The sequence below is a fragment of the Papio anubis genome, chromosome 6 (assembly GCF_008728515.1).
Source record: "Papio anubis isolate 15944 chromosome 6, Panubis1.0, whole genome shotgun sequence".
Lineage (NCBI taxonomy): Eukaryota > Metazoa > Chordata > Mammalia > Primates > Cercopithecidae > Papio > Papio anubis.
The window spans coordinates 117,897,341-117,911,627 of NC_044981.1; the positions used below are offsets into that span (position 1 = coordinate 117,897,341).

General features: G+C 38.0%; 1 protein-coding gene across 14 annotated transcripts in view; it reads right to left on the minus strand.

Annotated features, from left to right (window-relative positions):
* The window catches only part of UTRN (utrophin), a 590,704-nt gene that overhangs the window by 205,547 nt on the left and 370,870 nt on the right, over nucleotides 1-14,287 (minus strand). The window contains exon 1 of one of the 14 annotated variants that reach the window (XM_021936875.2): nucleotides 2,602-3,068. The exons of the other annotated variants lie outside the window; for them this stretch is intronic. Within the exon in view, the coding sequence (XP_021792567.1) occupies nucleotides 2,602-2,652 (51 nt within the window). The 5' untranslated portion in view covers nucleotides 2,653-3,068. Of the gene's footprint in view, nucleotides 1-2,601; nucleotides 3,069-14,287 lie in introns of those variants that run through there. 14 annotated transcript variants of the gene reach the window in all.

Consider the following 14,287-nt stretch of genomic DNA (forward strand, 5'->3'; position numbering starts at 1 on the left):
CCAAAATTCAAAGATATCAACTAAAATATCCCTTTCAATTTACCTTCAAAAACAAACTGCTGCCTTAAAGTTATGCTGAAGGTCTGCTTTCACCTGGGAATTTTAATGATCTGACCAGTCTATAACTTTCCAGATTAGCCACCATCAGCAGGCCTGCTGCTCAGCTGTTGGCCTCAACTACTGAGCGTATCAGGATTTGAGTCTACTAGTCCAGCAGTGGACTCTCGTTTTCTTAAAGCCTGAAATTGCTCCAGAAATATAGCAAAATCCCCTTTCCACTGTGGTCACCTAAACTTCAGACTGAACAATGACAACTGCTGATATGAAAAGTGGTAAATCGTTAAGGCTAGTATTCTCTCTAGAAACAGGTTACTAATACTGAGAAAGAGACAGGACTGAGAATTGAGAGTAAAGGGACTCTGCCTCTGCATATAGAATGACTGTTACTCAGCTTCTGAAGGGATCCTGTGGCCTCTGCATTATAGCAGTAGGCCTTGGTCTTTCCCTAGAAATGGCATTATTGCTTTGTTCGGGGAAGGTGGTTAGTTGTATTTGAGAGGTGTGAGGTACTGATACTTTTCCGTAACTCCAGTTTTCCTGCCAATAAACCAATGAAGCAACGTCTCAATATATAAGACAGATTTTGTAAGAATACGGAAAGGAATTTAACACTTAGGAAAGAATACATCCATGTACGACAATTTCCTATAAGTAAAATATGGCAGAGAACAACTTTCACATAGGTTTGTATAAAAGTGACTAACACAAAAATACATATATATGGAGAACTTCAGACTGAGAATTACAACAGGACTGTTTCTTTGAGTTTGCCTTTGTCTCAAAATAAATAAATAAAAAATAAAAATAAAAATCCCAAATCAAGCCTTTGACAGGAAGAAGCCAGTAGATATCTTTTATTGTCAACTCAACTACTAAAATAGAAATAAGAAATATTTAAATATTAAGGCTTGGGAGTTAAAAGGGGAAACATGCTAATATAACCAGAACTTCTAACTCTGCCAGTAAAATGGCTTGAAGGTGGAGGCAGGTCAGGAACCCCTGGTATCTGACCTAGGCTTTTAAGACTAATAGCAGCAATTACAATACAAAAGTCCAGCTATTGCCCACAATTACTGCCTCTCAGGGGGTCTAAGTAATGAATCATTCATGTAACATATGCTCTATACCTTTTCAGGAAGAAACAGACAATTCTACACAAAACAAGCTAACAGACCTCTTTATGGTCATAAAGTTTGTCACCTGCTGTTACCAGCTGCCATAAGGAAGATATTCCTTGCTTTCTTCGCCCCTTCTAAGTGGAGAGCAAGCTGAGGGAGAACCTCTTTTACTCTCAGGAATTTAGATGCTTAAAGACATATTAAAGTGAGAGGTTGAAGTCCACCCTGTGTTACAATCCTTCCATTACAGTAGAGGTGCAGGCAGAGATTGGGAGAAACAACTACTGCCAGGAGGGAGCACCCACCAAGGAGGAGTTAAATTCTTCTCTCTCCACACTCATCACACCAAAACGTTCCTATCATCAAAAGGCAAGCAATGACTGCAATTGTTTTGGAAAAGCCTCCAAACTTTTCAGATGGCATAATACTGTATCTTTTCCCTCTGGCAATTGTGGTTTGTAAGAAAAAGCCCATTATTCTTTTAATGACTCAATCCATTCTTGCTTCTGCAGTATTTGTACTTGCAATGAACCATGGGGCATTCACGGTAAAAGCCACTGAGCACAGCCTTTTTAAATATTAATAATTGACTTACATACCAACAGAGGGAGGACTTCACCCCTTTCTGCCTTTCTTTTTCTTTAAAGACTGGAAATTGGAAGAAGATTGGTGCTTGGCATCCAAAGGCTAAAGAGAGCAGGAGTGCATACACGCATGTGGAGGTTTTCTGTTTTAACTATAAATGTAAGGTAGTATTTGGCAGGCTAGACTCCATCTAGAGTGTGCCAGGAGCCTTCCCATGGAAAAAAGAGCTACATGCACATTTAATAATCCAAGCATTAAAGTTTCACAGTGCATGCAAGCACTCTATGTTTAAAACAGACACGCTCAGATAAAAAGCCTGAGGTCAGATGTGCCACTGTCACTGTGAAGCGACTTCTGCCACCCAGAGCTGAGTCTCCAGGCAGAGGGCTGTACAGGGCAGTGCACGGCAGGCAGGGGCTGGACAGATAAACCTGAGGGGTATGGAGAACAGAACCCATGCCTACGAAGTCAGACTTTGGCACCAATACCCAGTGTTTGTTGCTGGTTTTTTATTTTATTCTCATTTTATTTTTATTTTTTCTCCAAAGAAGTTTCAGTTAAATTACCAGCTGACTTGAGTACAAAGAGTTTCTTCTGATGTAGAATTCTAAAAGTGACAGGCATCATGAGAAGCCCTCCTGACGAAAGGAAATAATTGCTAATTAGCCCTTTACTTGAAAAGCATATTTAAAGGAGAGAGCAAAATCAAATATTCTTTATAAATTACACTAAACCACCAAAGAGTCAATAGAATAGCTGTTATCTAAATGTGTAGTGAAAAATAAAAGGCAAGAAAGAAAGGAAAAAAGTACATTCATGAAGTTTGCTTTCTGCATACCTTTTCAAATTTTGTCAGCAGTTCCCGTAAGTTGAAGTTCAGACCAATCATTGTCCAGTAGCCCTTGAAGCCTACATCTTTCTGGCAAACTTCCTTCAGACAATAGCGTTTAACTTCTAAACACCGTATCTTTTCTGGCTATACTTTAAAATCCTTTGTAAAATCCTTTACAAGCCTTGCCCTTGAGCTATGGTCCATCAGCAGCGGCAGCAGCTTGCGCTGGGACATTTTAGCCACCCCACTGTGGGTCCGTTTTTTCATGGACTTCGGAGTTTGCAAGGAATAGACCTGCTTCTGTATTTCCTGGTAGCTGTGCTCCACGAGGCTGGCATGGTCTCCTCTTTCTCTGGGAAGCCCAGGATTCCCTTCTGCTCACCTCACTAATGACCTGCAGGCCACAACTGTTCTCTCCTGGGCCCCAAGCTTAGAGTTTGGTCTCAATTACACACAGCAAAAAAAGAAGCTATATCCTGGAAACTTGCATGAGAGAAGAAAAAAAAAAAAAAAAAAAAAAAAAAATCCTGGGTAAAGAGCCAGTTTTCAAAGAGCATGACTTGTGTGGAGTTCGAAGGAGGAGTGTACTCTTAGCTGAAGAAACACCAAAACACAGGACAAGAGGCCACCAGTTCTCACTCTCCCAGACACCAGCAGCCTGGGTTGCTATGGTAACCACCAAGCTAGTTTCAGTCCATTTCCCTAGGTCAGCCTGGCCTAAGGGATGCTGTCAATGCAACAGAACTAAAGTTGTTTTAAAAGGTGTTCTGTCTGTCCAGAGAAAAGCTCTCGCAGTAAATCTCCTAGTCCCTTCTGCCGGCTTTGTGGCAGGGGAGAGTAGCCTCAGTGGGCTCTGGCAGCTCCCCTGGCTGATCTGACAGCAGTGTGGTAATCAACTTCTCTTTCCAGCAGTTGTTTATTATTTTAATCAGTATCCTCCCTTTCCACCACCCCTCACACAGTTTGAAGTGAAAGCTCACTCCCACTTCCTGGAGGCCTGCCTGCCCCAAAAGTCAGTTCTCTATCTCTTACATTGTCTCAATCTTGAATGGATCACAGGTTCCATGTTCCAGTTGGGAGCCAACCCATGAAAAGAAAGGGGAGTGAATGTACAAAACAGCACAAATCACAAAAGGAAATACGCGTTGATTAATTTTACTTTTCAAAAAGGTGTTAGCAGGAAACTGACGAAGAAAATACTTTTAAAGTGTTTTGATCTCTTTGATGCCACTGAAAGTCATTCAGACTGTTTTCTTACAGGGAATTTACTTGTTTCTGACATAAAACTTAATGAGAGAAACTACTGTACTCAAAATATAAGTAATAACTACATTGAATTTGTCTTCCATTTTGATGTTAAATTACTACTGACACTCAAAGAAATACCATCTTCCGCAAAGTTTTAAGTGTCATCACTTTAAAAAAAAACTCCAATCCAAATTATAAACTCTTGGTAGTGATATTATGGATATCATTCCAAGGCAAATGTGATTTTGCTTTTGCATTACATAGCTGTACAGTATACCAATAAAGTATAACAGAAATGTCCATTTGAAACACGTTTCTCTAGTTGTATGCAGAATTTCATCATAAAGATGCAGTGCTTATAATGGTGACACTATCACAAATAGAATAATGTAAATTTTAATACAAGTAAGTTTACTTTTTTGCATCAGGGCATAGACCAAAATGGGAGAAAACGCTGAAATTGGAATATGCATCTCCTAAAAGGCTAATGAGTTGCTTAAATATCAATACTGTTAGCACTCATTTAATCATGGGTAGTAAGAGATTCCATTTAACACCAGAAAAACTGAAAACCAATCAGGGAACAATATATAATGTTGTTATTATTTTTTGGATTTGCAAATCATTTTTCTTTCCATTTCATTCCTAACTTATTTTCATCAGTATTTAAATAGCATGTGTTTTACATATGCCCATCTATACAAATTTTAACAAGCTTTTAAAATATTTTCATTATTTTTTCATAAAAACCTGCATGTCCCCAGGGGAAAAATGGGTTTATGAGCTTTCTAGAAGAACATGTTTCACCTCAACGCACATTTGATTTCAAAAACAAATGTGTTAATCTAATGGTTATTCAGAAATTCACAAGTAAAAATAATCTACAGTTTGGATCAAAACAGCACTGACACCGCATGAAGACCAACCATCAGAACTGTGGTGAAGAAACTTACAGGGAAAGCGACCACAGGGAACTTGGTGTGTAAAGACTCTAGGGCCACATGCTGAGATCTTTCAAGAGCAGCAAATAAACTTTTTACATAAATACAAGTCAAAAGAAACCAGAAGCACCATCACCATCACCATCACCACCACCACACACACACACACACACACACACAAGTAAATAAATAAAAGAGGGAGAGAAAAAGAACAATCTTTCTCAGCTGGGCAAACTTCCAGCTACCACCCAGGGTGCTGGATGGCTGGGATCAGAGACATGTGCAAACACGCCATTCCATTCCCCCATGCACAGATCAGAAGGGTAAATTAAACAAAAACTCTGTGGAACAACAGGGAATATCATAGTCTTTCTCTAAAGTAGACCCTTTTCTGTTTAAAGGGCTCTTACAACAAGACAACAATGATATGTTATTATTAGAACCCCAAATATCTTGTATCCACACCCAAGGCTAAACCCAAGGCATAAAGATGAGGGAAAAGAAAGAATATCCTTTGTATTAGGCCTTCTTCCCAAAAGATAAGAGCAAGGGAACTTTTATCAGCCTGGTAAGCACCTGGGTCCTGGACAGGAGAAGGGAACAAGAGTATGTTCTCCCATGGAATTCGAGAGTAGAATATCCAGAAGTTGTTGCCTCTGTATCAGCTACCTTCTTAGAACTGACATCCTCTGCTAAGGTAGAAACGAAGACACTTAACGAAAACTCCCTTATATACAGTTATACAGCAACAAAAACTAAGATATTGACAAATCTAGCTACGATGGCAGCCTCTTTTTTTTTTTGAGATGGAGTTTCACTCTTGTTGCCCAGGCTGGAGTGCAATGGCGCGACCTCAGCTCACTGCAACCTCCACCTCCCCGGGTTCAAGCAGTTCTCCTGCCTCAGCCACCCGAGTAGCTGGGATTACAGGCATGCGCCACCATGCCCGGCTAATTTTGTATTTTTAGTAGAGACAGGGTTTCTGCATGTTCGTCAGGCTGGTCTCGAACTCCTAACCTCAGGTGATCCACCCGGCTCGGCCTTCCAAAGTGCTGGGATTACAGGCATAAGCCACTACACCCAGCTGATGGCAGCCTCTTTACAAGAAAGAGTAGAAAACTCAGTGGATCCATATTCAAAAATGGATCATCAAAAGAACATGGGATCATTCGAAAGAATTTTTTTTTTTTTTAATTCTTAACTAGTTTTAATTACAGGGTAACTATACTCTCACGAAAACACAAGAAAGCAACTAGAAATGTTTTTTAAGTGTTAAAGGCAAACAGATTATCCATGTAAATATCCAAAGTCATTCTGTGAAATTCAAATAGCTAAATATTTAATATACTACTCAACAGTATTGCACTCTTTGATAACTGATAGTTGCTTTAATAAAAGTGAGTTGCTTTAATAAAAGTGAGCACATTTCATCACGAATTTGTGGCTGATATCTATAAGATAGAGTGTACTTTCCATTACCCAGATGTAGCGGCCTGTGATGATAATCCCAGCTACTTGGGAGTCTGAGGTGGGAGAGTCACCTGAGCCCAGGAGGTCAAAGCTGCAGTTAGCCAAGATCATGCCACTGCACTCCAGCAGGGGCAACCAGAGTGGTGAGACCTTGTCTCAAAAAAAAAAAAAAAAAAAAAAAGGAGTACTTTCTTAGTTTAAAGTCAGTACACAAAATATCATCTTGGTAATATACCTACATTTCCACAGTCCTTTTTTACCAACCAACTCTTTGATACACTATCACCTGTAATCTTGTAATTATTAAAACAAAAAATAGATGCCCAGTGAAAGCAATACATCACCAGAGAGACTTAATAAATTAGATGATGACATTTGAAGTAGTTGACATTTTCCCAATTTAAGCCAATGTGCAAATAAATTATTCACTAATCCTCAGTAGATGGAATATGCTTGACACTACCAATCCCTATAACAGATCAACACTGAATAACCCAGGAATCTCTAGCTAAACAAACCATGTTTCAAACATAGACATAGAGTTTCATGAGAAAGCAAAAAGGTTCCAGAACCACAGAGAAGCACAGGAAAATTCAACAATGGACTCAATAAAATCTATATCTAAATTGCTCAATAAAAACCACATTCCAATGCCAAAATGAAGAGAGCTATGTGTATGGCTTTGCCAATAACTTTCAAAGGGTAGGACAATTTACAAACTTTTTGTACTTAAAAACTATATTTCATACAATTTGTTAAAAGATGACCTATTTAGTAATTTTATTAAGGCAATAAAATATTCTTTACGGTTCAGGCAAATAAGAACTTTACATCTTACTCCTATAGTGGATCTTAAGGCACCCTTCCCACTAAACACAATTTTTAAAACTGTAAAGATGAAATATGTTTTCTATGTAAATTCTAACAGGTTTCTCTTTATATTGGTGAATACAAAGGACAAAAAGAAAAGACAAGAAAAGAAAAGAAAAGCTTCTTAGGAGTCTCTAAAGTGAAGCATATGGAAGGTCAATAGGTGATTACACATAAATTGCTACATCATGGCTTATTCATTACTAAAATGAGGAGCTTCTGGCATGGGGAGAAAAGTTTATTTGTTGTAAGCCCATTCTGACTTAAAAAAAGATCCAGCTTATTTCTTGTGAAAGAAATATACACAATTATCCTTTTCATAACCCTTCTAACTTGGGATTTATAACTCAAAAATAAAATAGCTTCAAGACCCTAATTGTGATCTGAGTTTTCAACTCATTGTCTTCTACCACTGAAGTTCCATTAGGGAGAGATCACTCCACACATTTCGGCTTTCGAATCAACACCAGCCAGCAGCGAAGTGTGTCAGCTGGTAGCTATTTAAGGTAATATACAGCCCTAAGGGGCAAAAAGTTCAGTCTAAGGATAGAGGCCTGAGTCCCCTGATGAAAGGGAAAACTCTCCTTTTATCCCAGGAAGTTCAGGCACTATGCTTTGTACACAAAGAATTATTTTTAATGTTGTCTCTTCAATATAATGCCATCTACTTTGATAATTTTACAGGTTGTCATAGAGAAATAAAAATTAGGATTCATAAGAAAAAGATTCAATACTTAGTATATTTTCTATAACACATAACCAGAAGATTCCAACAGACATTTAAAGAGGCACAAAGAGCTTTTTCTTCTTCAGGGGAATGGGTGGTTGGGGTACGGGTTCAGGAAGAGAAATACCAGCTGATTTGCTTCTGAATTAGCCAACCAGATGCTGGAGTCAGCCTTCAGCAACCTTCTAAATATTTAATAATTCAGACAGCACTTTATTAGGTGACTAAAAATAATGCCAAGACAAGTTAATGCTTCCAAACCATATACTTCCTAAAAAATTTGCAGCATCAGACAAGAGGGAAACAGTCTCAGGAGGCCAAGTCTCAAATTCCAGATGTCTACTGACAAGCCTGTAGGATATGCAACTAAATCCACAGGGCTCTGGGAAGAAGGCTTTTAAAGGTTTTCAAAAGGTTTCATAAAGGTTTCTCCAGTTTTTTTCAGCTATGCAGATTTAGAAAATTAAAGCCAAAATTAAAATACAAATTTTAATAACAGCAACTAAAATGTCAAAACAAATCAAAATTGAAAGTGCTGTTTTCAGTCACAGGTAAAAAACTGGTATTTTCCCCAGGAGGGCATTGTTCCTATAATCTGAATATATATTTAAGGAACTGAACAGTGGGCAAACACAGAGGAAGTTCAAACTAACCCCATGCAATCAGCTATATTTTTGTGTATAATACTAAGCAGTGGGATTTCTCTCATGCTTGGAAGCTAATCCATTCATTGTGGAGTTACTGCTTCAACTCTGAACCAAGTCCCTGTCATCTTCTTACTTAGGAACCCATTCTGGATTCTCTGCAAAATCACACTCTAAACCTACTTCAACTCCCTAATCATGATCCATCTTCACTAATATCACCAATAACCAGTCAATACTTAACAACATGAACCACTCACACTTACAAGTATGGTTTCTCACAAAAAGTCATACACCACAATCATCCTTTTTTTTCCCCCTCTAGTCATATTTACTTTCTGTACCTTTATCTCTCTTCCTTCAGATGTTTGCTCTGAGCAATGAGTTCTACATAGACAGGTAACACAATGTATTATGCAGCTTACATGGAAATCAGTAGGCTGACTACAAAATGAAGATTTCCTTTATGTTAAGCCATTACATTTCCTAGAGATTATTAGAATCTGCCAAATTTGAGGGTAGGGGATAATTTAACAATGCCCATCAAATATTAAAATGCATATAAACTTTAACTCAGAAACTCTATCACTAGGAATTTGCAAACATGTGTATAGACATATGTACAAGGATGCTCAATAAGTCCTACTTGACTTATTGAGCTGAAAACAATCTTTATGTCCATGAAAAGGTAACTTGGCAAATAAGTTATGGCAGACTCACATAATGAAATGCTGTGCAACTATGGAAAAGAGGGAGATAATTTCTTTTTTCTTTTTTTTTGAGATGGAGTCTCGCTCTGTCGCCAGGCTGGAGTGCGGTGGCGTGACCTCTGCTCACTGCAAGCTCCACTTCCCGGGTTCACGGCATTCTCCTGTCTCAGCCTCCCAAGTAGCTGGGACTACAGGCGCCCACCAACACGCCCCGCTATTTTTTTCTATTTTTTAGTAGAGACGGGGTTTCACTGTGTTATCCAGGATGGTCTTGATCTCCTGACCTCATGATTTGCCCGCCTCGGCCTCCCAAAGTGCTGGGATTGCAGGTGTGAGCCACTGCACCCAACCAAGAGGGAGACAATTTCTAAGAGCAAATAATCTCTAATATGTATGCAAATACATATCCTATGTATATGCCTAAAGGTGGGGGAGTGATATAGTTATGTAGTTATGTCCAGGTACAATCTATGAGGTATAGATAATATTTCTGTGAAGATCTATAATATAGCAATAGTGACGACCTCCGAGGGAGGGACTGGAGAGCTGAGTGTCTAGAATGGAACATTTCAATGTTAAATCTTTTATGCTGTGTGAAAATTTCACCGCAGCCTGTGTTACTATTTTCACACAAAATTAAATCAATAGATGGAAAATACCCAAGTAAAACACATTTATCTTCCTGGGTAGATACCTATTCCAAAAAGGGTGGCATCATTACATTTGAAAGCTAATGTTGCTGGAGACAATTATTTTTGCCTCTAAAAGTTTCAGAAGTTTTGACGTGCCAGATGGTCTAACACTCTACTAAACCAGCACTCAATAGAAACAAGCCTTCTGCAGCAGTGGGCTGGTCACTGGTAAGCTTTTCTCAAGGGACACATAGAACAAAGCCTTTTTGTTCTCATAAGTTACTTTATAACTAGTAACTCCTGCTTACTTAAAGGACAACTTTGTGTCTAAACAGGTATTATATAACTCAAGCTATTCTCTTCCCAAGGAAACGAGTATCCCTATTGTCATCTAATACTGTGATACTAGGGTCTAAAGTTTTTTGGAATGTTTATAAAAATCCATTGATAACACTTGAAAATGAATGTCTGGCCTGATTTGTCCGGGCAATGGAAGCATCGCTTTATTTTTCAAGTAGGTTTAAGTGATCCCACCTAGACTGTGGCAGAGTGAAAGCGCCAGAGTCTACTAGTGTCTAAAGAGATGCTGCAATACGAATAGCACCTTCGTTCATGGATCTAAATTGCAGAAGTGAAAAAGAATATTATAATTTAATCATGAGGGCAGGTCTTTCCCGTGATGTTCTTGTGATAGTGATTAAGTCTTATTCCCTGGACCCTGCTTGTCAGGTTCAGAGACAGAAGGCTTTATGTGCCATGAAGGTTACTGTAACAAAATACTAAAAGAAATGAACCTCCACAGGTGAAGCACCATCTGAGACTGACATCAGCCACGTTCTTGTTTAGGGATAAGTTAAGCCACAGTAGGAGGGACTTTGCAATGTCTGGTCATCTCAAGCTTTGCATTTGAAATTGCTAAACCAAGGAATTTAAAGTACAATTTCCATCTAGAATTTGATCTGGAGATTGTTTTAACTTTAAAATCGGAATACGGAACAATTAGGAAGTAATAGAGCCTTTACAAGTACAACACCGTGGGGACTCAGGGAAAAGGGTGGGAGGGAGGTGAGGGATAAAAGACTACACACTAGATACAGCGTACACTGCTCGGGTGATGGGTGCACCAAAATCTCAGAAATCCCCACTAAAGAACTTATTCATGTAGCCAAACACCACTTGTCCCCCAAAAACCTATTGAAATAAAATATTGTAAAGAAAATAAAAAGGCAAGACAAAAACTGGAAGAAGATATTTGCAACACGCAAATTGACAACACTACACATTGGTATAGAAAAGACTATATATAGTTCAGGATGATAAGAACTTAAGTCATCAGAACATAACTTCCTCACTAAAAATTGAGTCAGATCATTCTACTACCATGATAGTCTGAAAAGCAATAAAGAAAACTTTTTAATCGTATGAGAAAATATTCATTGATGTTACATGTAAACTAGATGACTTATCTGTATTATTTCATCCTGGCCCTATAATATATATTTCATGGGATAAATAAGAAAGAATAACACTCTTGAAATCAAAAGACCTGTGTCATGATTTCCTTTATGACACTTATCTAGCTGCTTGACCCTGGAACTCTTGCCTGAACCTTGATTTTTCTGTGTAGAATGTTCCTCTAACACTTGAGCAAACACTCTTATCAAGAAAGACATTGACTAGTACTACATAATTGTGCATTTGTTTCAACAAAAATTTATTGAGAGTTAGATAGTTTTAGTTACAGGACAATTAAGACTTTCTTATTATTATATGTATACCAGGAATACCTGCATTGACTTTTTCAGAGGTGAGGGTTCCACCAGTTTTCATATATTTCAAAAAAAATTGATAAAAACTCTAAAAATATATTATTATAGTATATTGTTTATGTTGGTTTAACAGCAAAAAACATGATTACTTTTGCACAAAGCTAATATTTTGAGAGAAGCTGAGTGTATGATATTTTAAAATATTTCTTCATTTTTTACCACAATGAAAACTTGTTAAGAGTTAACACTATTATTAACAAAAATTTAAAATAAAATATAAACAGATTACATGAAAATTTATCAATGATCAGTAATTATTATTATTATTGTTGTTATTACTATTATTATTTGAGACAGAGTCTCGCTCTGTCACCCAGGCTGGAGTGCAGTGGTGTGATCTGGGCTCACTGCAACCTCTGCCTCCTGGGTTCAAGCAATTCTCCTGCCTCAGCCTCCTGAGTAGCTGGGATTACAGGCTTGTGCCACCATACACAGCTAATTTTTGTATTTTTAGTAGAGACGGGGTTTCACCATGTTGGCCAGGCTGGTCTCGAACCCTTGACCTCATAATCCACCCACCTTGGCCTCCTAAAGTGCTGGGATTACAGGTGTGAGCCACTGCGCCTGGCCTATGACCGGTAATTATTAAAAGCCACATTGAATAATAAAATATTCATCACATCAGTGAAGCCATTCCTAAAATAGCAATGCTACTTTTATTATGAATGCTAAATAGCAATGTTATTTTATTCATTGATGTAGCCCCAGAAATTATAACAGTCTGTAACATATAGTAGACAATGAAAAATCATTATTGAATTACTAAATTTTCTCATACATAACATCTCAAACAACTTTGAAACTTTAAAACAACTTGGAATCACCAATTAATATACCCACATATACACACTACTTAAATATCAAAATATCTTAATATTTTTTCATATTTCTTGCTTCACTTCTCTTTCACCTCCTGATATGGTTTGACTGTGTCCCCACCCAAATCTCAACTTGAATTGTAGCTCCCATAATTCCCACGTGCTATGGGAACGACTTGGTGGGAGGTAATTAAATCATGAGGGTGGGTCCTTGTCATGCTGTTCTCGTGATAGTGAATAAGTCTGATGAGATCTGATGGTTTTAAAAAGGGAAGTTCTTCTGTACAAGCTCTCTTGCCTGCCACCATGTAAGATGTGCCTTTGTTTCTCCTTTGCCTCCAGCCATTATTATGAGACCTCCACAGCCATGTGGAACTGTGAGTCCATTAAACCTTTTTTAAAAAAATAAGTTACCCCGTCTTGGGTATGTCTGTCTTTATCAGCAGCATGAAAATGAGCTAATACATCTCCTCATAGGATTTCTTCACGCCATAATTCCTGACTCCATTCTCTCTGTATTCTCAAGTTCTGTATGCTGCACAACAAATCTGAGCTCGAAACCTAATGAAAAAGTTACTTCTTTTAGCTCACCTTCTATTTCCTCATTAATGTTAGTATACTAGTAGTTAATTTAAAATCAAAATTAAATATGACAGTTTTTAGAACACTTATACAAAATGTTTATACCTGACAAGTTCTGTTTTTGCTTCATAGAAAACACTTAACATTTAAAAAAAGATTTAAAAAAAAGAAGTTCCCTTTAAGTTCCTGGCTTACAGATTTAAAATTCAAACATTTGGCTGGGTGCGGTGGCTCAGACCTGTTATCACAGCACTTTGGGAGGCCGAGGTGGGCAGATCACAAGGTCAGGAGATCAAGACCATTCTGGCTAACACGGTGAAACCCCGTCTCTAGTAATAATACAGAAAAATTTAGCCAGGCGTGGTGGCGGGCACCTATAATCCCAGCTACTCGGAAGGCTGAGGCAGGAGAATGGTGTGAACCTGGGAGGCAGAGTTTGCAGTGAGCCGAGATTGTGCCACTGCACTCCAGCCTGGGTGACAGAGCGAGACTCCATCTCAAAAAAAATAAATAAATAAAATAAAATGAAATTCAAACATTCTTTATATTATCATATCATTCCCTGTTTAAATTAAAACAAAGTAAAATTCAAACATTCTTTATATTATCATATCATTCCCTGTTTCTTTAATGATTCTCCATATTCCAACCCCAAAATAACTAAACTGTGATCCAGTGCTTCCAACAGAACTTTCTGTGATAATGAAAATATTCCATCTTTGTGTTGTTCAATAGTAGGATGGCTATTAAACATCTGAAATGTGGTTAATGATGTGACTGGGGAAATAACATTTGATTTTAATTTTAATTCATTCAAATGTAAATAGTCACGTACAACTAGCGGCAATGGTATTGGAGAATGCAGCCCTAATTCCTAACTTTCAAGGTGCCACAATACAGCCTTATCCTACATACCAGGCATCATTCCTACAATGTTCTAAACAATAGACTTTCCTAGCATGCCCTGATGCACTTTGTACTTTTTCTCTGTTGACAGGATTCTATTTTCTTAAATAATATCCTCCTCGTGGTTTTTTTTCATCTATTCAAATTTTACCCATCCATTGAGGTCCAATTCAATTTCTACCTTCTACTCAAAGCCCTGTATTATAATCCTAATTCAACGATTTCCTATCCAAATCGGCCATCTCCATTACGCTGTACTGTTACCCTGTACCTTATTTACATGTTGCCTTGGCTTGTTTACAGGTTGTTTTGGCA